Source organism: Eretmochelys imbricata, chromosome 10 (assembly GCF_965152235.1).
Source record: "Eretmochelys imbricata isolate rEreImb1 chromosome 10, rEreImb1.hap1, whole genome shotgun sequence".
Classification (NCBI taxonomy): Eukaryota; Metazoa; Chordata; order Testudines; family Cheloniidae; genus Eretmochelys; species Eretmochelys imbricata.
Window position 1 is genome coordinate 58,265,980 of NC_135581.1, and position 25,445 is coordinate 58,291,424.

The 25,445-nt window shown below is 42.1% G+C and overlaps 1 protein-coding gene across 1 annotated transcript in view; it reads left to right on the top strand.

Moving 5' to 3' along the window:
- The first annotated feature begins 532 nt into the window (after positions 1–532).
- The window catches only part of ADAM10 (ADAM metallopeptidase domain 10), a 126,119-nt gene continuing 101,206 nt past the window's right edge, over positions 533–25,445 (top strand). The window contains exon 1 of the mRNA XM_077828107.1: positions 533–812. Within this exon, the coding sequence (XP_077684233.1) occupies positions 758–812 (55 nt within the window). The 5' untranslated portion in view covers positions 533–757. The remainder of the gene's footprint in view (positions 813–25,445) is intronic.

Sequence of the window (25,445 nt, forward strand, 5' to 3'; positions counted from 1 at the left end):
TTCATTGTGGGTTGTAGATAGGGCTTAAATTCTTAGAGTATTTCCCGGACCCCCACCCCCGCGCTATAAAACCTGTGGGGGATTTGAAAATATTTACAGGAGCTCTGCTCCGGACAGCTCCTGCTGAACGTAGGGGAAGCGCGTACTGGGAGAGGGAGGCTGTATTGTTGGGCAAGGGGGAGTAGGCGTCTGCTTGCAGTTTGCACCTTGCGCGGCCCCTTTGTCGGTGCAGCGGTGGTCTTCACAGTGTGCTGCTAGTGCATGCTGCTGCGCGTGCACGCCCCACGCCAGCGCCTCTGCCCGAACAATGAAACGTGGGGGACGGGGACGCTGCCCCTTTAAGACAGCAGGCACACTATTTTCCAGCAACGCCCCGACGCTTGGGTCTGGCTCGGGGGCTCCCTGTACCACGTGGGAGGAGGCGGGTCTGAGCGGGGGGGCGGGGTGTGGCGTGGCCGATCGCGCGCTGTGGGCGTGCCCCCGAGCCCCGCCCCTCCCTGGTGCGGGCGTCGCGCGGGGGGCGGGCGGACGGCGGAGGTAGAGTGGCTGTGGCTCCAGGAGAGGGGCGCGCTGCCGGGCGGGCGCTGAGGCGGAACGAGTCGCAGAGTCGAGGGTTGGAGGATCGGGCGGAAGCGTCTGCCTGTGCGGCGGAGAAACGAAGGGAAGCGCCTCGGTGCCCCTCCCGATCCCAGTCCCTGGCCGGAGCGGATGCGCTGCGGTTAGGAGGAAGCGGCGGCGGGGCCTGGGCCAGGCGAAGATGGTGCTGGTGGGGGCGATAATCCTGTTCTGCTCTTGGGCGGCCGGAGCCGGAGGTAGGGACTGGACGGGGCCTGGCACCGGGCGGTGTCTCTGCCACCCCTTGTAGGGGGCGAGTGAGGGGACTGCTCGAGGCCGCGCGGGGGGGGGCGCTCCGCGTCTCCCCCATTTATAGCCTCGAAGGGAGCCCGGGGCCTCTTCCAGTTGCTGGCTCCCGTCTTTAGAGCGGATCTGGGCCCCGCTTCTCGGGGATCTCCCCCTGAGTTACCCGCATGTCAGGCCTGGGTTAGATCCGTGGGCGCTTCTCTTTCCCTCCACCGCCAGATTGCTGGGCCGGATCCAGACCTTCCTGTACGGGCTCATGTCGCCCCCCCCCCCCCACCGTTACTGGGCTGGGTCCAATCCCCGCACCACCCGGTGATTCTTCTCCCCGCAGGTCACTGAGCTGAATTCTTCCTCTTCCTCCCCCGAAAAATCTCTCCGCTGGGATTTGTTTTCTGCCCCATGGTTCCTAGGCTGGGTCTCACTTCCCTTCCCCTTGTCCTCTGGGACTTTCTTTATGGCCTCAGGATCTGTGATTGCCCAAGCTCGTTCCCTGTTGTTCTCTCTAAATCTTCCTCCCCCGCCCGTTGTGTGACGGGAGCGGTAAGATGGTCTGTGTTTGAGAGAGAACAAGGCGAACAAACAGCAGAGCATGGGGGTGGTTGTTGCCTGGTGAATTGTCTTTCGCCCTCAACAAGGCATACAGTAAACCTCACCAAACCACTTTCAGGCACATAAAAGATGTAAACTGGCTGGAACATCCTCCCTCTCCCCAAGGAAGAACATCTTCAAGAGAAAGTAGAGTGGTTGAAAGTTGAAAGCTATTGTGTTTTAAAGGTCTGGGAAGATGATTTAGCCTTTTGTTAACACTTCTTAAAGCTCCAGTTTCTATGTAATAATTTCCCAGTTTTTGAGGTCACTTGAGTTTTTAAAGGCGGAAGTATGGTTAGTGAAAGAAGTTAGAGCTGCCTTATCTGCTGTGGAAATAGAATATAAAAGCTGGGATTTCCTGAAATGGAACTGTAGTTACAGCTAGGGGCTTAACTCTGTCCCAGGCCAGGGAACCATAACCTTGGAAGAAGCGCTGTTGCTTTTGACACTATTTTTATAGTGGCTTCCTAACCGTGAAATGCACTTTGGGATTAGGAAGCTATTAGGGGAGGTGTTTTGGGGGGAGGGGGGATGACTCTGGAAATGGAAGGGTTAATGGCAGCATAGGTGGAGCAGTTGATAGAGGGATGTATAGTCGTTGATAAGGGACTTTTACTTGTCACTTATTCTGTTTGTCTGAGCTCTGTTTCTGTACATTTCAGTATTAATGGGATTGTGCAAAAGATGTCATTTTGGATGAATTGTAATAAAACAATTTTGAAGTAGCTACATGAAGATTTCAGAACACAGTTTTTAGGCAAAGCCAACAGAAAAATACTTCTAAGATAGAGCAGAGAAAGCAATCCAGTTTATGTTGTCAAAACACACACTAATCCTGCAGTATCTAGTATTTATATAGGTCAGAATATGGACCAAGTTTTGGTACTGATGTTCTTGTAATTATGCAAATATTAGGACATAACGTTCTTGTTTTAAAATATATTGGAGTACTATTCAAGGGTTTTTCCTCAACACTTTATATAAATTGATTAAATTGCTCTGACAATGGGAGCATTTGAGTTAGTTCATCCTCTGTTCTTAAAATCACCACATTCTTGTGGTGGTCTGCTTATTTTAAGCAATAAAATAATGCTTTAAGTACACTGAGAGTAAACTTAGAATGTACAAAAGCAAATTCACAGGATGCCAGTTTTAGGTCCAGATCTGTCAGTTTTACTTTGGAAATTCATATTCGGATTAGCCAATGAAAGAGGAATGGGGTTCTATTTTTATTTATTTATTTATATATATATAGATTTGGGAAATGTATCAAACCTGTGACCTATGTTTTTGTGTGTAAACATAATCCTCAGCAGAGATAGTAACATATTGGGATTGCTGTTGGTATCCATTTCCGCCCCCCCACCCCCAAATGATGCATGCGACATGGATCAGGTATCATTCTCAGTTTCGCATTATATGTTGGAGGCATAGAAGTCTGTCTTTAATTGGAATCTAAATGTGTTTTACAGCGATGTAGACAAATATTTTTAAAGAATCAAATTATTTTTATTTAATTTTTTATTTACATGTTTTATTTACTTTTCATTTTGCAGTGGATGTGCTGTAGTTATTTTTGCAGTTTATAGCCCCAGATTTTACAGATTTTTTTTTTAACTAAAACTTCACATTTAAAATGTTAACGTATAGAGGGAAAAGACACATCTCTAATCTTATAAACATAACTGTAGAAGCAGCACAAACTCATACAAAATTGAGAAACAAATTGCCAGCACTCTATTTCCAACCAATACTACCTTCCAATATAATGAACTTACACAAGTCAAGAAAGCTGAAATAACTTCAACCAGGCAGTGGTCCTCCATCAGTGTTTACAGTTCGGTCATTAAGATTTATGCTCTTCAGTCACATAGGTGCTTTTGAAAATACCAGCCTCAGAGTGCTTAAATGGTTCTTAAAATGTTGACGTGCACATTAACAGTTCATAGTTTTGTTAATATGTTCAATGTCTAAATAACTTATGCGATTTTGTTTTGAAGTGACAATGGTTTTATGTCACTAAAAGAAGCTTTCAGTAAAATACATTCACCTTGATGCATTGAAATGAATGTACCTGTTTAAGTGTTAGCAAGATTAGGTCCTTAATTCTGAATGTAATATGTTTTTTTGCTCATAACAGTTCTGTAAAATTCAAATACATCTATCAGTACTGGCATCAAAAGGAGCAACATTTATAGTTTAATTATAAATTGTAATCTAAAACTGTCATAGTAACACAAATTTTCAAATCAGTTTTTACAAAGCCTTAACTTGATTTGAATGAATCTTTTTTTTTTTTTTTTTTGAAGTCATCTGACAAATCACCTTGAGTTGAATGGCTCCAGCTTGCTTGATACAAAGTTTGTTTAGAAAACCACTTAAACTCTATACATGCTCAGGTTCCAGTGACAACCGGTTTTCATTGGGTTCCACTTCTAAAAAGTACTGTCACTTAATAAATTGTTCTAGGGCAAAATGATTATTGAAATGTCCTTATTGTGATCTTTTGTAATCATTAATACATTTATTAATAACATTCAGAACCAATTCCTACAAACATATATACATAAATGTTTAAGGATCAGGGCCTATACAAACTTATGTCAATATAACGTCGCTTAGGGGTGTGGAAAATCCACACTCCTGAGCAGTGCAGTTATACCAACCTAACTCCTCGTGTAGATAGCACTATGTTAATGGGAGGCTTCTCCTGTCAACATAGGTACCACCTCTTAAGGAAGCGGAATACTTACCTATATAGGAGAAACTCTACTGTCATATAAGTGGCATTGTCGATGATTAAAGAGTTTAGGGAAAAGCCTGTCTTGAAGTTAGACCACTTTCTGTTAGCAAATTATGTTGAAGCTAAGTAAATGTAGCATTCAGAAAAAAGTGATCCAGCTCTACAGTTACAGGGTTACAGTAATTAGCATATAACATCCATTTTTCACAATTGGAAGAAGTGGAATCATTTGGAGATCTGTTTTAGAGAGATGCAAACTTGCTAGCTTCATGCATCTAAAGCTGTTAAGAATTTTTAAAAGATAAGTCTTAACTTAGAAGTTAGAAACTAGAATCCTGAAATTAGTTATTGTCTATAAGAAATACAATAAAAGATATTACATCACACACCTTGTAACAACTTATGTTGGTGAGAGAAAAACTTTTGAGCCACACAGAGCTCTTCTGGTCTGTTACCTCACCCACCTTGTCTCTTTAATACCCTGAGACTGACACAGCTACAACTACTCTTATTGCTTATAAGAATTTTTAATGTACAGTTCGAAAAGTTAAATTGAGCACTGTGGAGGCATTTGGTTTAGGGGCTATTCAGTGACTTACACTACTATTGCATCCACAAGCAAGGCAGTGATGCGTGTGTGTGTGTGGGGGAGGTGTTCTTGACAACATTTAGTGCACACTACACATACCAGTTTTCTATGAGGAAGCAGGATGCAACTATTAAATGATGTTAATGAGTTCCAAACAGGGTGGATTTGATTTAAATCACGAGTCAGGAAGGTTCGATTTAATCATAGATTTCTACATAAAAGTACATTCTTGTTGGTTGTTATAACATTAATACATATTCTTCACAACTCACAGATAGAAGTAGGATTCATTTTTAGGAGGTACACACTATATATATTTTTAAGTGATTTATTTTGAAAACTTTTCAGATTAGTTTTACAGCTATATCAGAAAATGAATGATGGTTTGGTTATTTCATTTACCAAAGGTAATTGAAGCAGCTATCTATGAAGTCATTGGGAGGTGAACTATCTCCAATTCGACAGGTTAATCATTAATTTTGGAGGATTGTCTTGCCATGCAGTATTAGGAGGAGAATATCGCCAGACAGACATTTAAATTGTTTTATTTAACTAAAACAACGTTATATATTCTGGATTTTTTTTTCTTCAACAGCAAACATATAATATTTTAACAAAACAAGCATATGAATTTTTGAATTTAAACATTCACATTTTTTAAAATCAGGTTTGTTTTTGTTAAAATTGTTTTTAACTAAAATAGTTATATGCAATTAAAAAAAAACCCCAAATATTAAATCAATTGTGTAAGCTGGGTCAACATGAGAAACTTAAAACATTGGCTTCTGCAGCTAACTCAGTCGTCTTCACCTTCATTTTCCTGTTCGTTCATAATCTGGAAAAGAAAAACAAGCTTTCCTGCTTTTTCAGGTCCCAAACGATTTCTCGATTTGTCATGAATTAGTACAAAGGAAGAAAATATTCTTTCTAAACCAGCAGAAGAAGTGAATGCTGTTAAGTGAGATTATTGCTTCAACAGTCTCTGAATCCAAGTGCTGAAGTGACTTCTACCAGTTCACTGGTGTGACTTTCTTTAAAACATCATCAGCAAACATATATTTCTTGAATGGTTCTTATTCCCAAACTGGGTCTCTCCCAAACTGGGCCTGCTGCTATTATAGGTTTTCCCTTCTAGTGAGAGAATGGTATGGTAGATCTCAAATCAATGAAGGCTACGCTTAGAAAGACCTAAAGACTTCTGGAATATGCTGCTCAGAACAGTTTCACTTTTGTTTCTACTGCCTGTCCCTCCCTTCTCACATTTATCTCCAGACTACTTCTTGTCCAGATCTGTTCCACACCCAGCAATCTTCTATTCATTGAACTCCTTGAAACTTTGCACTTTTAGAGAGAGGTAAGGGATTGACTCTGTGTACACAAATTTGCAGAGGGACAATAGGGTTGAGGTCTGTTATTTCTCAACTCTATATTTTATTTATTTAAAAACATTTTTGCTGTTAACAAGCATGTTATCTCTGGAGACACAAATCCACAGTTTGAGAACTGCAAAACTAAGCCTCTCTGATGGTATCTTCTAGACTGAGCACTGAATCCCATTGGGTAGATGGAAAGATTAACCTAAATCTATACAGAAGCCCCTGGAACCCGATGAGATTGGGTCCCTAATCCATGAACTATTGGAACTCATTTACAAAACTTTTCTTAAACATTACATGAATGTATTGTCTCATAGAATTATAATTTATAATCCCTATTCCATGATGAGATAGCTTTGAGCTATAATATATCCTTATCTTTAGATTGATTTTTTTTCATAAAATGCTTTTTTAAAATTTTTTTTAATTAAATCATTGGTTTTTATCCACCCTGGTTCCAAAATGAGTTGCTTCCAGTCTTCAAAGAAGGTGAATATAGTCCATGGCCTACTAGTTGAGGGATAGAAAAGTGTGGGATAGGAAATGGGCCTGGGAGAACTTTTGGCCTCAAAAGTTAACCTGTGTGATTGGCACGTGGGTTTGAGGATCTGGGTTGGCCGTGTCCAATTGTGAGCCATACTGCAAAGCTATACCTGAGTTGCTATATCCTTACAAGTGCTGTGTTCACTCATGTCACTAGGACTTCTGGGGGTATATTCTGTGGTTCTTTGTGCTCTGGTAAGCTGAGCTGCTCTGATTCTTCTCCAGTGAATTGTGAGAGAACTTGTCTGTCCTTGTGGGCACATGGAGGGAATTGTGGCAATACCTTGGAGGATTATTAGCGTTTTAAGAGATTTAATCTGCATCCTCACCACAGAGCGGGTGTGTTACCAGCCCGAACAGAAGTGGCACTTGAGCTTTAATCTATACCCCAAGCCTCACAGCTAGGATTTAAAGCACCACCAACCTCATGTGAGAGGGTTTTGTGTGTGATGGGGAGAGGGGATTTAGGAGCAACACCTGAGTGAGCACCTGAGTTAACTCAGCAGTGAGGTGCATGATGGAATTCAAGCAGTTTCTAAATCTAGCTAAGCTAAAAAATTTGATGTAGGTTCATGTGTGACCTTCTTCATCTGTAGTACTACCAAATTTGGATCGTCTTTAAATTTCAGTGATAAAAGAACACTGCCATTTTGAAATTCTTTTTTCAGTTTTCTTTTTAAAAGTCTTAGTAACTTGAGATACCCTTGCTTTTTATTGCCATTTTTTGTTTAAAACACATTCTTTTGTTTTTCTTTCCTGTTGTGTAAAAAAAAAACCCCACAAATAAGGGAAATTAGCTCTGAGGAAACTTACTAAGCACCAAACTCAGAGGAAGAAAATTGTACTTTTTTTAAACTATTACCTAAAATAATTTAAATAGATATGATTTTTTTTGGTTGGTGTCCCTTTAAAATTAAAGTTCTAGTATTTATGGTGTATCTTACATTTGTTAATTTATTTCCTAATGTCCGTTTTAATTTTACTGCATGACTTCCAGTGCATATAACTGAGTGGGGGTCTTTGCAAATATTTATGCGCTGTATTTTTTCGGAATACTTGTTAACAGTAAGTTGGGTGCAGGAGCTGCAGAGTGTCTTAAAATGCATTCAGAATCCTAGTATGATGCAAACTTATATCGGTATATAATATATGAAATCGTTTTTCACAAAGGTTTATCTAAAAGTTTGTTGTTGTGAGGGAACGCTATCAACTTGAAATCTCTAATCTGTTTCAAATAGTTAAAGGTAGTTTCAGGTACTATATCTGTCAGTGTCCCTCTGCCAATTCTTGTGAACTTAAAATCACACTTTCCTTTTGTTTTTTTTCCCTGTGTCTATATGAAGGGCGCGCACACACACACATACACAGAGCGAAACAATGAAACTACATTTGATAGCACATTAAGTATAAAGTAAACACACTGAAAGTATACTTTTTCTCTTTCAAAAAAAGAAAAGGAGGACTTGTGGCACCTTAGAGACTAACAAATTTATTTGAGCATAAGTTTTCATGAGCCACAGCTCACTGCATCGGATGAATGGCTCACAAAAGCTTATGCTGAAATAAATTGGTTAGTCTCTAAGGTGCCACAAGTACTCCTTTTCTTTTTGCGGATACAGATTAACACAGCTGCTACTCTCTCAGTAATCCGAGGTGCGATGTGGTGTAAATCTACAGTGCTCCTGGAAAATGTATATGGAACTTTAAGTGAACGGGGTCCACATGGCCAGTTAGACCATGGCATGTTAGAGCACTGTAGATTTATATCAAAGCCCTGGTCTACACTAGGACTTTAGGTCAAATTTAGCAGCATTAAATCAATGTAAACCTGCACCCGTCCACACGATGAAGCCCTTTATTTCGACTTAAAGGGCTCTTAAAATCGATTTCCTTACTCCACCCCTGACAAGTGGATTAGCGCTTAAATCGGCCTTGCTGGCTCAAATTTGGGGTACTGTGGACACAATTCGACGGTATTGGCCTCCGGGAGCTATCCCAGAGTGCTCCATTGTGACCGCTCTGGACAGCACTCTCAACTCAGATGCACGATTGTTTGCTGTTGCTCTGACGCAGGGAGGGGCGACTGAGGACACGGCTTACAGGGTTGGCTTCAGGGAGCTAAAATCAACAAAGGGGGTGGCTTTACATCAAGGAGTATTTCAGGCAGGACTTCACGGAGGGTTCCAATAAGAAATGGTGCACCTAAGTTATTGTTCTTATTGGAACAAGGAGGTTAGCCTGGCCTCTGATTGATACATGGCTAGATTTACCTCACTGCACCTTCTCTGTGAGTGACTGCAGTGTGACCTAGAGGAATGAGTCCCCTAGACAGGGGAGGGGGGGAAGCAAATGAGTACAAAACAAATTTGGTCTATTTCTTGTTTTGATCCACTCCATCTATCTTTTACATCTTTGGCTGGCAGCAGACGGTGCAGAAGGACTGCATGCCATCCACATCTCATGGCTGCTCGGCAGAAGATGGTACAGTACGACTGCTAGCCATCCGTATCGCCTGCCTGCTCACCATAAGACGGTTCAATAGGACTGACTGCAGGACTAAAGAGAATGACCTGGTCAGGTCACTCCAAATTTAGTCCCTGCGCCCATGTCTGCCCAGGCGCTCCCAGCCGACGTGACCAGGAGCACCTCGGACACGACGACGACGGCTACCAGTCGTATTGCACCGTCTGCTGCCAGAAGGCAATGGGTTGCTGCTACTGTGTAGCAATGCCGTACCGCGTCTGCCAGCACCCAGGAGACATACGGTGACGGTTACCTGAGCAGGCTCCATGCTTGCCGTGGTATGGCCTCTGCACAGGTAATTCAGGAAAAGCGCGAAACGATTGTCTGCCCTTGCTTTCACGGAGGGAGGGAGGGAAGGGGGGCCTGACGATATGTACCCAGAACCACCCGCGACAATGTTTTAGCCCCATCAGGCATTGGTATCTCAACCCAGAATTCCAATGGGCAGCGGAGACTGCGGGAACTGTGGGATAACTATCCACAGTGCAACGCTCCGGAAGTCGACTCTAGCCTCGGTACTGTGGAAGCACTCTGCCAAGTTAATGCACTTAATGCACTTAGAGCATTTTCTGTGGGGACACACGCACTCGAATATATAAAACCGATTTCTAAAAAAACGACTTCTATAAATTCGACCTTATTCCGACATACTCTCAGTTTTCTACATGCCAACTCTGTATAGACATATCCTTAAACTTTAACTGTAACAGTAGAAGCTAAAAAGAAATGTTTGTGTCCCTTTAAGAGATTTCTTATCTTTTCTACTGGAAAAAGCAGCATGACCCTGCTGAATACAGAAGTTCTCTTTTTAGCTTGAAAAAAAGGACCAGCAATGCAAGCTTCCCTCTTAATGCAGCTCTGTAAAATTCTGTTCAATCTTTCACCTTGATGGAAGGTTAAATCTTATCTTCACATGAGCAAATAATTTTTATAACTGGACTGGTAAATGTTCATGAAATGTTTTTTTGCAAGTCTTCTCTAATGTACCTCTGTCTTCAGCTGGTGAGAGTCTCTCTCTCCAGTGATGAGTAGTTCACTCCCTATGCTGACATTTATAAAGCTGCCAATCAATGATGACTCTTGCAATGTGGACAGCTGTCCTGTAGGAACTAGGCTGAGACCATTAACCAGTTTCAAATAGCCTGTCAATCATACATCAGATTTTGTAATGACTTTTGGCTTTTTGGATTGGGTTTGAGCTACTGACTTCAAGGTGAGACTTGTCTTACTATCAAGCAATGTGTAGTCCTTAATATAGTTTTGAGTTCAGTAGATTATAATGAGGATTATTGTGTGCTTTGCACCTGAGAGATTGTATTTTATTCACAACAGTGATTTACAACATCTTCCTTAAAATGGTGAGGAACTTTTCCACTTAGACTTATGAACTATGAAATTGTGTGCTGATGTTATACAAATCTGATCAGACCAGCTATAAATGTTGTTTGTTAGAGTCTGAAATCTATAGTAAACTGTTCAGTGATATTCGTTTAACTTCTTGACTCATGTCTTTAACTCTATATAACATTGAGGTATGAAATAACTTTAGAAATTGCACAGATTTGGGTCATCACTTGGGCTGCAAGTTTATCATGCCGTGAAAAAAGTCATATATAGCGAGATTTTTCCTCTTTGTCTATTGCCTTTTTGTGTCTGTGACTCATCTTGCAGCAACATCTCTTATCAAGTGGGCCTGGGCCTGAGCCTGGGCTTTGCTCTCTGTTCTTTGTGTTGTGACCTGACATACCAGGTCACAGAGCTGCTCAGGTATGGCCAGCCTGCCCCTCTGTTTGGATTGTGCAACACGTGTTTCACAATGCCTAGAGCAGGGCACCAACTCCACATATTGGGCTAGCTCTTCAGCTCCTGCCCCAGGCCTTGCCTCCACACTGGGCAGGGATTAGGGTTATGCCAAGGGTGGAAGATGGTTCGTTCCCCCTCAGGGGGGCGAGGAGGGCATTTTTTAATCAATTCAGGAAGCAGTCACAGTAAATGTAGTATCCTGTGACTTTTACTAAATTTGCTGTGATCAGTTTTTTTTTTTTTTATTAAAAAATACCGTGACAAATCTGCAGTCCTAGTCATCGCTAATTATTGTTGTGGGCACATATGGTGTATCACAGACAAATTACTGATGTGAGTGCCACTGTTTGAAGTAGTAGAGAACAGTGTTATTAGTATAACTGTAATTTTTAGTGGAAGATAGAGGCCAGATTTTTAATCTAAATATGTGGGTGCACAATGCTTCATTTTTTCAGCTGCAGTCACACCTGCATATATGACATTTTGCATTGTTTCAGTGAAATTATTTGGGCTAACAGTTGTAATATCTGAACGTAATCTTATCACATAATTTTCCACATAAAACACTTCACCCAAAAAATCGCAAGGGGGGGTGTTTTCACATTTAATTTCTCCTCAAACATCTGGCGTACTTCCCACTTTATTCACTATGCATTCTTAAAAGGTAAGTTTAGTGTTCTGGAATGGTGGCAGATAATACTGGCGAGAGATGTGGTATAGGTACAAAAAATGTACAGTAGAACCTCAGAGTTATGAACACAAGAGTTATGAAGTGACTGGTCAACCACACACCTCATTTGGAACCAGAAATTCACAATCAGGCAGCAGCAGAAACCAAAAAAAAAAGCAAATACAGTACAGTACTGTGTTAAACATAAACTACTAAAAAAAAATAAAATCAAAGGTTTAAAAAAAAATTTACAAGGTAAGGAAATGGTTTCTGTGCTTGTTTCATTTACATTAAGATGGTTAAAGTAGCATTTTTCTTCTGCATAGTAAAGTTTCAGCGCTGTATTAAGTCAGTGTTCAGTTGTAAACTTTTGAAAGAACCATAACATTTTGTTCAGAGTTACGAATATTACAAACCATCTCCATTCCTGAGGTGTTCATAATTCTGTGGCTCTACTGTACCACAGACAGCTGTGCAAACTTCAGACCACCCTGCCATATCAATCGTGATATGAAAGGACTACTTCTAGGACTACTCTAACCCCTCTGCTGGGATTGATTCCAGAGCGGTCAGTGATGGTAACTGTGTGGTGTGGCAAGGTTATTTATTAGGAACAGACTGAGTAATAACTCGTTTTTCATAGGCCACCAAACAGCCATGATATAGCATAATATATTCTCTGTCAAGAGCTTTACAGATGGATAAACACAATGGATGAGATTTTTCATCCCCCGCAAGCCAGGTAAAAGGGCTAGTGTGACGAAAAGGAGCTCTAAAATCTGGATCTGTCCAGGGAGGAATTCTCCCAGTCTGGGAAGTGAGGAAGACAGCCACAGATGTCCTCTCCTCCCATAAATTCTGGGAGAAAAGAGTGAAGCTGTAGCATATAGTGCTGTACTGATGATGCCCATAGGTAATCAGTGGCTGAGCTACTGTAACTTAGTCCCCAGTTATATCTGTTATGCGTGACTAGCTCAGAATTAGGAGGGTGCAAAGGTGGCTTGAAGCTACCTTGTCACCCCCACCTCTGTGTGAGAGTTGTTTGTTGTCTCTTTGTGCTATACCTCTATCTTAGTCACTTTCTGTAGTCAATTAGATTCTAAATGTAGACCTCTGAAAATTGGTTGAGGTAAAAACATTTTAAGGGAAATAGGGAATGTGGGGATTAAGATTAACAAAAATGTCAGTTACTTGGGTTTATAAACTTAGTGAAAGTTGTTCATATGTATGTACACTGAACATAGTTTAACAATGTGGTGGTAATATTTGTAGTCATTTGTAGTACTTTTCCCTTCCTCTTACCCTCTGTATTCCTGCCCAGTCTTTGTACTTACCCTGCTACTACTTTACCATATTTCACTACCTCTGTAATTAATGCTAGCAAGTTTTCACCTGTCTTGGACCAACATTTGTGACACAGGAGAGCAATGTGTCATATCTTATGTTTAAGGCAGTGTTGTCTGTCATGGAAGTCATGGATTCCATGACTTTCCGTGACCGCCATGACTTTTGCAGCCGCTTGGGCAGCCCCTGAGCCAGCAGAAGCAGTTTGGGTGTGGAGAGGGCTTGGGGTTGGGGGGGGTGCTCCCATCAGCATGTCCCTGCAGCTCCTAGGTGGAGAGGCCAGGGGGGCTCCATGTGCTGTTCACACTTGCAGGCCTTGCCCCCGAAGCTCCCATTGGCTGCGCCTCCCGGACAGTGGGAGCTGCGCCTGCAGAGCCAGCGCTTGTGGCGGGAGCAGCAGTGTGCAGAGCCCCCCTGGCCAGAGCTGCAGGAACATGCGGAACCCCACCAATCCCCGTCCTCCCCCCCCCAGCACCTGGGCACCAGTGCCTGCGAGGGTCCCCCGGCCACCGGCCCAAGTTTTAGTTAAAGTCACGGACAGGTCATGGCTGTGAATTTTTGTTCACTGCCCGTGACCTGTCCATGACTTTTACTAAAAATACCCGTGAGTAAAACATAGCCTTACTTATGTAAAATCCCTTGATCCATCCAATCATCCTCTCTAAAACAGGGTGGATAGAGTAATTTGGCTTTCCTCGGTACTTTGCGTGGATATAAATGGTCCATCCAGTGTTACTAACTTTATTTTCAAGGGATATTCATTTTACACACTGAGTTCTGTGCTTAAGGAATTTTAAATGAAAGTTGTGACCTTGTAGAGGAGGAGACTCCCACATTGAGAACACCTTATCCTCTGGCCCTGATGTAGAGCAATCTGCTGTTATTCTTTTAGTGATTTGTCTGTCTCCACAGATTCCATTCTTGGTGCACATGTGCCCCGTGCATGGAAAATTAGATTATTTTTAGGTGTGTGTCTTTGCCTTTGGAGCGGGCTATACCACTACTCAGTTCCTTCTGCCCAGCTGTGAGAGAGATGGAACCCTTTGCGAAGTCCTCATTCCTTCCACTGTGTGAACTAGATTTTAAGTTTAGTTATAGTCATAATTAGTGTTAGTGTAGTTAGTAGAGTTGATGAGGTTTTTGTTGCCTATGGCTTAGCCACCCAAATAAACTTTGTAGTTTCCTTTTGCCTAAGTTTCCCCTCCTCCCCCCATGCAGGGGTACTTCAAACATGGTAGACACCAAGCAACCAGGGTTAAGAACTGTATCTCATTTGACTTGATTGTAGACCTGTTAATGATAGGCACTCTCTGTACCTCATGTGCTTCCCAGAGGAAAATGTACCAAAGTGTTGCTATATGTATTGTTCCTTTTTGAAGTGTACACAGAAGGAACTTGAGGGAGGCAACACTCAAGCTTCTACTACTTGAGAAGTCTATACAAGTCTCCACGGGCTTGGAGACCTGAGAATCCTCAGCATACAGGTCAGTCTCTTCTAGCTAATGGAGTCTGGAGTGGAGTCGCGGCTCATGAGAGCTACTACTAGTCACCCCTTTTGTTGTCAATGTCCCAGAGAGGCAGGAAAGACCACCACTCCAGGGAAGGGGCTAGGTGTAGGTTGTCCAACACCATGCAGGAGACATGAGCCACAGCTTTCTTCAGACTACTTCTGTCAACAGCCATAATCAGGGGGCTGTGTTAGTAGCTTGGTACCAAAGAGGAAGATAGCACCAACAGTTCCTTATGATTATAAGGACCATGCTGCACTCAGTACTGAGTTCAGTGCCCAGAACCTCGACAACAAATGCTTCCCTTACAGTACCAGTGTTGGTCACCTCTCTATCAGCTGATGCTTCAGCACCAGCTGTCTGTGCTTCAATATCTTGGCATCGAACCAGTATCTTTCAATTGGCTGAAAATGTTTAAGGGAAGTTATTGCTAAACCCCCAGCTTCTTGTTTCCCATGTGTGTCCAGCTGAGTCTCATTGGTACAGGCATCTCCATGCCTTAAACAAGGCGTGTCTGATAGGACTGTCTTTTCCCTAGAAACAGTTTACTTTTTCCTCTTCCTCAGCAGAGCAGAGGACACGAGCAGGGGAAGAGTCTGTTTTCCCTGCGGGTGTTGCAGTGGGAGTCTGGGAGGAAATCCAGAGGGGCCCCACCTCCCCCGAGGTATTAAAAAGAGATCTAGGGAGAACTTTAGTTGGTCTCCCCCATGCCTCCTTCCCCACATTATCCATATCAGCTATGCTCATACTGGTTCCCTTGGGGTATAAAACTCTGCTCCAGAAAGTCAGCATCCTCATTTATATTGAGGGTCAGATCTCATTCACCTGTAGACAGATTCAGACTCCCAATTCAGCTAATTCATCTGCAGCTGTTAGGTCAAGAGAAGGACAGTGGGGATGATCATTACTCGTCTGAGCTGGAGTACCTAGCACCTCTTACTATATCCTTTTCTTCCCCCAGAGAAGCCTTCAGTCGTCCATTGTAGCCTCTGTTTGAGTTCAAGGTCTGTCAAGACCTAATGTAACATCCAGTATTTCTGCCATCCTTTTCCTTAGAGGAAGTAGCATAAATCCGTGTGTATCCTTAATATAGCAGCATCAGGAAGGCTGTGTATTCACATAAATCAGGGATTACACAAACCTGCCAAGGCAATTCCAGCTACCTGCAAGGGCGCTGACTGGAGGTATAAGGTTCCAGCTAAAGGCTCAAGTACTCTTACCAGCCTTCTGCACTTGACTCCCTGACAGTACAAGCGGCCTAAGGGAAGGCAAAGCAGCAAGGTCTCCCAGAGTCCACCCTTGATAAGGATCCTAAAAATCAATACCTTTTTGGCTGGAAGGTCTGTCCACTTGCAAGCTTACAAATGAGGATAGCAAACAGCCAAACAGTACTCTTTAATTACCCCTCATGTCCCTTTTCAGAGACCCCTCTCATGAGACTGTTAAAGCAGGAGTTAGACTCCCTTTTACAACTGAGAGCAGTGCAAAAATTGCCCTTAGAGTTCAAGGACAAAGGTTTTCATTCCCACTACTTAATCCCAAAGAGAGGAGGTTGGAGACCCATCCTCGGTCTTTGACATCTGTTGTTTCAAATTCCACATAGTTGACTTAGCTTCTACCATCCCTTCTTTGGGTCCTAAGCCCATTTTGTTCTGTTATGACCACAGCAACTGTCTCCTTAGTGGTTCTGCCTGATCCTAGTCTCCTAGAATGGAGGCCAGATCCTGCATCCAGACCCAGCACTACACCTGACAGCCTGGATGCTGGCTGGCTGAAGTTTACGGAGAAACTGTTGAACCAGAAGTTCAAAATGTTTTGTTTCAAAGCAGGAAATCTTTGTTCAAACAGATGTACAAGGCCAAATAGAAAGGTTTCCTATCTGGGCAGCTCAACTTTTGCCATTGACCGCTTCATTTGCCGCAATACTGGACTGTTTGCTATCCCTGAAGCAATCTGGACTATCAATGAGCTCGAAGTCTATCGAGCAGTAATAGCTGCAGATCATCATCCTATCCAGAGCACACTCTATTTTGGCACCTTAAGTGATGATAAAATTTCTGAAAGGATTTCTTTGATTTTTTTTACCAGTTAGGGAGCCGCCTCCTTCTTGGTACCTTATTATAGTACTAACTGGATTGATGGTGTTCTCCCGTCTTTGAGCCCATGACAATCTGCTTCCTTTGCCACCTAGCAATGAAAACAGCATTTCTAGTGACCATTACATCAGCTTAGGAGCAGTTAAACCCTCACTTCCAGCCCCTTGTAAATGGTCTTTCTACCAGGACAGTTACCCTTAGACCTCACCTGAAGTTCCTGCACTTGGTGGCTTCAGAATTCCATACAAATCAGTCCATTCACCTCCCAGTTTTCTTTCCCATGCTTCGTTCTAACACAGGGGCATTGAAGCATCACACATTAGACATAATGAGAGCGTTCTCTTTTTTTATTTAGGTAGGCTTGGTCCTAAAAATATGTCCTTGGCATTTGCTTCTATGACTAAAGATTGTCCTGTATCCACTTGGAGGTTATTCAAGTGGGTTTCTATACAAGGATTTTTTTTATTGATTAGTGAAGAAAGTTCATCATATTGGAGCATCCTCTGTTGCTTGTTTGGATAATAATCCTATACATGGGATATATAGAGCAGTTACACAGAGCTCGATCTACAACTCACTATTCCATAGTGCAGGCTTCCAGATCGGATGATGGTGTTAGTAAGGCTGTCCTGCAATAGCTATTCAAATAGAACTCTTTGTACCACTGTCCAAGCAACTAAATAGCTACTTGATAGTCACCACATGTGGAATCTCTGTATGGTCAAAGAATGTTTGTCTTTCAGTAACTGATTCTTCAAGAAAAGGAGGACTTGTAGCACCTTTGAGACTAACAAATCTATTTGAGCATAAGCTTCCATGAACTACAGCTCACTTCATCGGATTCTTCAAGAGGTCTTGTCCACACAGATTCCATGACCCAACTGCCTTCCCTGCTAATTTGGAGCCCTGTGCTGATGGGATTCCATATTGGCGAGGGAACTGAGTGACACTTGAACCTACTCCATTCTTTATGTCCTTGGCTATAAGCACAGGTGGTAAGAGCACCGAGGACGCAGGCAGGGCTCCAGTGGACACTGCTATTCAAAAAGATTCTGATCTTGTGTGCATGGGCCAGAGTGGAATCTGTAGACAGTACAGCTGAAAGAACGACACTTACTGTAAGGAAAGTAACTGTTCTTTGTTTTGTCTTTGAGAAGTTACGGGCTGCCAAGTTATGTCCTACATTTTGGGTTACCTGATACATTTTTTTGAATGGGGAAAATCATTAGACAATTGTGCTGCTTCCACTGTTAGCTTGTGACCATTTGCATTCCTCAGCATAACTCTCAAACATTTCAAAGTCTTTGGGGAAAAAATAAGCAGAAGTACTGATTTTTATTTTTTTTAGGTTCCCAAACAATGCAGAACACCCACACACCAGTGTAACCATGTGTACTTACAATGATTAATCTTCTTGTCTTTCTCCTTCCCTTCTGTGTCTTGTCTTAAATTAGACTGCACACTCTGCAGTGCAGGGACCGCATCTTCCTGTGTTGGTGTAACACCTGTCACAATGGGGGTCCAATCCTGATTGGGCCCTTTGGGCACTATTGTAATATTAATGTTAACTTTGTGTGTTTCTGAAAATGTAAGGTAGCATCATGCAGCGTGAAGCCTTGATGTTTATTTGTAGAGCCCTTAGCAGATACAGATCATTTATCCATGGATAGAAATCGGTATCCGCTGAACTATAGGGCTCTCCTTGGAACCACAGTGGCGAAAGGAGCAGAACGTGGGGCTGCTGCTTTCAGGAGCCAGTGCCCTGTACCCGCAGCTCCTCCCATGCTGGTGTACAGCACCCATCTCTTCCATGCACTGTCTGTGTGGCTGCGTCTCCTGTCTGTGGTCTGTACAGCTGTGCTGGAGGACAGGGCTGGGGGCAGGGCTTGGGGTGGTACACTTGCACTGGAGGAGCCGCCAGCATGGGGCTCTGGCTCCTGGGAGCGCTGGTCCCATGTTCTGGTCCTTGTGGCTCTACGGTTCAGTGGATGCTGATTTCTATCTGCACAGGGCTCTATTTATTTGGTACAGAGTAATCGAAGATTGAAACCCATTCTAGGAAAGCTACATATAAAAAGGCATATGCCACAGATAGTGCTGCTGCATCCTTTCATGGGAATAGGGTAACATGAGCCCCTCTAAAGTGGCAATGGCTGTTTCCTAATACAGCAAGAGAAGATCCTTCCACAACTAACCTATCTAGGAACACACTGCTGAAATGCAAAAAAGGGAATGTGTAACTGCAGTGAAAATACCTAAAACTTTCAGTGTCTACTTTTTGTGGGGAGAAATAACAATATTGGTTCCTGATAGGTCACTATACGGAAGTAACTGATGAGGGTTTAGCAAAGTCTGCGTTGCTGCCTAGCAGAACCAACAGTTATTGCAAGAACTCCTAAGGCTGATTATTCTTGCTATTTTATCACAAAATAGCCACTGTGCCAGAGATGGACTTTAAGCACCGCATGCTGCAGAAAAGGATCTGGGGGTTATGGTGGATCACAAATTAAATGAGTCAATAGTGTAATACTGTCACAAAAAAGCGAACATCATTCTGGATGGCTCTCATTGGAGCTACAGTATTGTAAGCGAGACAAGAAGTAATTCTTCCACTCTATTCAGCACTGATAAGGCTTCTGGAGTACTGTCCAGTTCTGGGGATCGCACTTCAGGAAAGATGTGGAGAAGTTGAATAAAGTCCAGAGGAAAGCAACAAAAATGATTAAAGAACTAGAAAACATGACCAGAGAGGAAAGATTTCAAAAAATTCTTTCAGTCTAAAGAAGCGAAGACTAAGAGGGCACATAAATCTTTCAGTGTGTAAACGTTTGTTTATAACAAGGAGGGTGACCATTTGTTTTCCATATGCACTGAGGACAGCACAAGAAGTTATGGTGACAGAGTATGTGGAAAAAGCTGATGTACTCAATGCTTTTTTTTGCCTCTGTCTTCACAAACAAGGTCAGCTCCCAGACTACCGCACTGGGCAGCGCAGTATGGGGAGGAGGTGACTAGCCCTGTATGGAGAAAGAAGTGTTCAGGACTATTTAGAAAAGCTGGATGAGCACAAGTCCATGGGGCTGGATAAACTGCATCCGAGGGTGCTAAAGGAGTTGGATGATGTGATTGCAGAGTCATTGGCCATTATCTTTGAAAACTCATGGTGATTGGGGGAGGTCCCAGATGATGGGGGGGGAAAAAAGGCTAATGTAGTGCCCATCTTTAAAAAAGGGAAGGAGGAGGATCCAAGGAACTACAGGCCAGTCAGCCTTCCCTTATTCCCTGGAAAAATCATGGAGCAGGTCCTCAAAGAATCAATTCTGAAGCACTTAGAGGAGAGGAAAGTGATCAGGAACAGTCAGCATAGATTCACCAAGGGCAAGTCATGCCTGACTAACCTAATTGCCTTTTGTGATGGGATAACTGGCTCCGTGGATGAGGGGAAAGCAGTGAATGTATTATTCCTTGACTTTAGCAAAGCTTTTGATAACGGTCTCCCACAGTATTCTCGCCAGCAAGTTAAAGCAGTATGGGCTGGATGAATGGACTATAAGGTCGATAGAAATCTGGCTAGATCATCAGGCTCAACGGGTAGTGATCAATGGTTCCATATCTAGTTGGCAGCCGGTATCAAGCAGAGTGCCCCAAGGGTCAGTCCTGGAGCCAGTTTTGTTCAATATTTTCATTAACCATCTGGAGGATGGCATGGATTACACCCTCAGCAAGTTTGCAGGTGACACTAAACTTGGAGGAGTGGTAGGTACGCTGGCAGGTAGGGATAGGTTACAGAGGGACCTAAACAAATTAAAGGATTGGGCCAAAAGAAATCTGATGAGGTTCAACAAGGACAAGTGCAGAGTCCTGCCCTTAGGATGGAAGCATCCTATGCACTGCTACAGACTAGGGACCGAGTGGCTAGGCAGCAGTTCTGCAGAAAAGGACCTAGGGGTTACAGTGGATGGGAAGCTGGATGAGTCAATAGTGTGCCCTTGTTGCCAAGAAGGCTAACAGCATTTTGGGCTGTATAAGTAGGAGCATTGCCAGCAGATCATTCCCCTCTATTTGGCATTGGTGAGGCCTCATCTGGAGTACTGTGTCCAGTTTTGGGCCCCACACTACAAGAAGGTTGTGGAAAAACTGGAAAACATCCAGCGGAGGGCAACAAAAATGATTAGGAGGCTGGAGCACATGATTTATGAGGAGAGGCTGAGGGAGCTGGGATTATTTAGTCTCCAGAAGAGAAGAATGAGGAGGGATTTGATAGCTGCTTTCAACTACCTGAAAGGGGATTCCAAAGAGGATGGATCTAGACTGTTTACAGTGGCACCAGATGACAGAACGAGGAGTATTGGTCTCAAGTTGCAGTGGGGGAGGTTTAGGTTGGAGATTAAGAAAAACTTAATGGTGGTGAAGCACTGCAATGGGTTACCTAGGGAGGTGGTGGAATCTCTTTCCTTAGAGGTTTTTAAGGTCAGGCATGACAAAGCCCTGGCTGGGGTGATTTAGTTGGGGATTGGTCCTGCTTTGAGCAGGGGGTTGGTCTAGATGATCTCCTGAGGTCTCTTCCAACCCTGATATTATGATTCTATGATTGCAGCAACAGAGACTTAGGTTATTAGGAAAAACTTCCCAACTGTAAGGATAGGTAAGCATTGGAAGAAATTACCTACAGAGGTTGTGGAATCTGTTGGAGTTTTTTAAGAACAGGTTAGACAAAGACCTGCCACAGATGGACTAGAATAGGGGCAATATACCAAGAACACACCAATCTTCTTCCCCTCTCCCACCCGCCCCATCTGCTGGAAAAGAGGTGCTGAAAATTTTGACAAGGGGCTGTCCCAGGACCTGACTTCAGGGTTTCAGTTTTCACACTGTCTGAAATCGGATAAATATGAAGCAGTTTCCCCTATCTCTGCTGGAACAGAGAAGAGCATTCTTTGTTGCTCACTCATTCCAGAGCTTCTTGGCTGTTATGAAAGTGGGTGGGAATTCTGCTCCTTTACTTCACCTCAGTTCCTTGGGGGCTGCTCTAGTTAGATCAGTTGTTCTCCCTCTTTTTTTGCTGCTGGGGGTGTGAGAGAGGCTGTTTTCTACTCCCTCCAGCAGCCACCATTAAGTGTGCTCCCCCGTGAATGGCTCAAATGTGTGCCTTTGCTCATAACTTTCCTAATCAGTAACAGAGTGATACTGACCTAATTATTTTCACTGCTCCCCAAATGGTCACAAATAAATAAGGAAAACTAACACTGGTAACTTTTGCTCGCTCACTCTCTGATCAGCAGAGGCACTGAGAGAGTCTTGTTTTAAGACTGAGGAAAACAGTACATTATTTGTTTACTTGCAGTTGATATTTGAAAGGTTTTTGGAACTGTTAAGTTGTAGAAGTTTTGTTTTGTTTTGTCTTTTTTTTTAAGAGAGCCTAGGTTCTGCGGAAGGGAAATCACTTGCCCAGGGGACTCCTTGTTGTCCTCAGGTTTCACTTCTGTTGATCTTGTAGTAACTAGTGAAGGAGACTTCCAGTAAATATTAACATCAGCATAAATTCAGAAGAGAGGTGAACTTTCTTGCCTTTTTGTTCATTACCACTTATTTTAAAAGTGAAGTACCATCATACCACTGTTAACAGCAGTGATAAATGCAAAGTGATAAAAATTTGAAAACATTGATTTACTCAGAAAATCAAATCTGATGTCAGTTGTTGGCTAGTACAAGATGGTTCTTTCAGTTTAGTGGCATCTAAAATTTGATTTCTTTAAATATTTTTCTTTCAGAAGAACCTTAAATAACTCAGTCTTGTTTTTCTTGAAAAAAAGGTGACTCATCTGAAGTGTGCTTGGGGAAACAAGTGCTTAATCTCTGTTTGTAAGCATACCATTGTTACCTGAGGTACAAATGGTTCCTTGTAAATTCATTACATGATGAAAGTCTCAAATTATTGAAGGTTCATGATTTTCTTCACTGATATATTTTTAATCTGTTCAAATTTCACTCTACAATAGAAGACCAGATACAAGCTAGAAATTTTCTAGTCTTGAAGTCCTGTGTGAGCGCACATCATGCTCATGATTGGACTAAATGTTGGGTCAAGGAGAGTTAATATTTGATAGGAACATACTCTAGAGCAGTGGTTCTTAACCAGGGGTATGCGTACCCCTGGGGGTACTCAGAAGTCTTCCAGGGCTACATCAACTCATCTAGATATTTGCCTAGTTTTACAACAGGCTACATAAAAAACACTAATGAAATCAGTACAACTAAAATTTCATAAACAATTATTTATGCTGCTCTGTATACTATAAACTTAAATGTAAGCACAATATTTATATTCCAATTTATTTGATTATTATATGGTAAAATGAGAAAGTAAGCAATTTTTCAGTAATAGTGTGCTGTGACACCTTTTGTATTTTTGTCTGATTTTTGTAAGTTTTTAAGTGAGGTGAAACTTGGAGGTACACAAGACAATTCAGATTCTTGAAAGGGGTTCAGTAGTCTGGAAAGGTTGACAGCCACTGCTCTAGAGACTGGCTGATATGTAGAATGTGGTTCTCTTTCAGTTTTGGGTTTTCTTTCACTACCGTACTAAAGATGTCTGACGGAGTATCTTAGAGAGACTAGATTTGATAGAAACCATCGTCAGGCCTTTACTCAAAGCAAATCTTTGATTTCAATACTGAATATGTTTTCCAAGGGATAGTCTGGTGTGGCAATTTATCTTAAAATAGTATTTTTACTTGAATAATTTGTATTTATTTTGTGATTTATTTACCCAAAAGTTTAATCTGAAGTACAGCTGTCATTCAGTGAATTACTGATTTATTTATTTTTGAGTTCAACTTCACAAATAGGCTGACTGAAGTATAAGTGTGTGTGACTGGGGTCCCTGTGGGGACCAGCTGTGGTCACTCAATTAGGGTGAACTGCAAAGATTGGGGCAGACAGTCCCCATAAAGCTGGTGGATATTCCAATACTTAAATTTACCAAGCCAGTACAAAACAGCTTCTTTATTACATCCAGGTACCCAAGTCAAATATGATGCAGATTCCTGTGAATCTTATTTAATCATATAAAAGAAAAGGTTCTACCAAGCCCAAAGGATCAGATGCATTGCCTCCCAGGTTATTGAATGTTCCAGATCTTACCCAAATACACACTATAGCTAATTATTATTAACTAAACTAAAATTTATTAAAAAGCAAAAGAGAGCATGGTTAAAAGAGCAATATACATACAGACATGAGCTCAATTCTTTGAGGTTCAGATTCGTCGCAGAGATGGTGAGGTTTCTGGTTGCAAAGTGTTCTTTCAGAAATAGCTCATAGGTTATAGTCCAGTGTCCCAATATCATATTCAGGGTGTACCAGCATAACTGGGATCTCAGTCTTATGACTCAAACTTCCCCCATGAAGCTTAAGCAGATCTGAGATGAGCAGGACCCAAGGGTCTTTTTATACAGTGTTCTAGCATCCAGTACTGCTTGGTCAAGTGGTTAAACAATAGGCTTTTGGTGTAACTTTTTGCTTTCTAAGCACCACCATTAATTAGTTACACAAATTAACATAGGGCAATTTGTCCATTAGGCGGTCTAGTACTAACTTCAGAGACATAGACAATGACATTATTTTACCCAAGGTTAATCTAAATTTTAATATTCCCTTTTGATCTCTGAATCAATAGTTATATTGACAGGGACTGTCTGTTTACAGGTAGCATCTAAGATGCACACAATTCTAACAATATAGATTTGCATTTCAACGTTCTAGTCTGTTTAGCACGAATGGCCCTAATTATCATTCGCATACCTTTCTAGCATGACTTTTAAAGGTAGGCTTTGGGTCATTCAGCCTACAAGCTGTTTAAGCATTTCTAACCATGTGTCACAGAGGGTTATACATTGCTTTAGGTCATACTATGAGTCAGTGGCTCTTCCTTGTTTTCAGCCATTATTTGTAACTATTGGACCATACTGAGCTGAACTGGCATAAATTACATGATGCAAATGCTAGTTTTACAATGCAAAACTTTCTTAATGAAACGTAGAACCGGAGTCTTCATGAATTCCTGAAGCTTACTGCTTGTTAAAGAATATTGTATTGTCAGTGTTGTCAAAGACTTCCGGGTGGTGGGACCAAGGCCAGGGCTACACTAAAAAGTTAGGTTGATCAGCTACATCGCTCAGGGGTGTTTAAAAAATCAAAAAACAAACATCTCCCCCTAAACCACACGCTTGAGCAAGGTAGTTAAGCTGATGTAACCACTGATGGTAGACCATGTTACATCAACAGCAGAAGTCTTCTGTTGACCTAACTACTGTCTCTCATGGAGGTAGATTACTTACACTGATGGGTAACTCCTGTCGCTTTAGTAAGCGTCTATGCTGAAGTGCTATAGCAGTGCATTTCTAGTGAAGACGTAACCCAAATTTATTTAGCTCATATACAATAACTAAAGGGGAAATGAGCCACATAATTACAGATTTAAATAGGCAGAGTAATCTTAAAGAGAAGGATACAAAACAAATCAAGAAAATACAGGCAAGTGTTAAAGAACTATGTAAAAAGTGAATTGACAAAGGTAAAAACACAGATACATTTATATGGTGTACCAAAATGCAGCTTCTCTACTACAATCCAGAATAGCAAACTTCTTAAACCACATCTAGATATATCCAAAGGAAGTCTTGCTGCAAAACATCTTCTATAAACTAGTGTTTGTAAGAAGGCATATGATATCTCCAAAGTAGTTCTTTCCCCACTTTTCTTGCTGAAAACTCGGGCTGTCAGTTAATTGCAGTTAACTC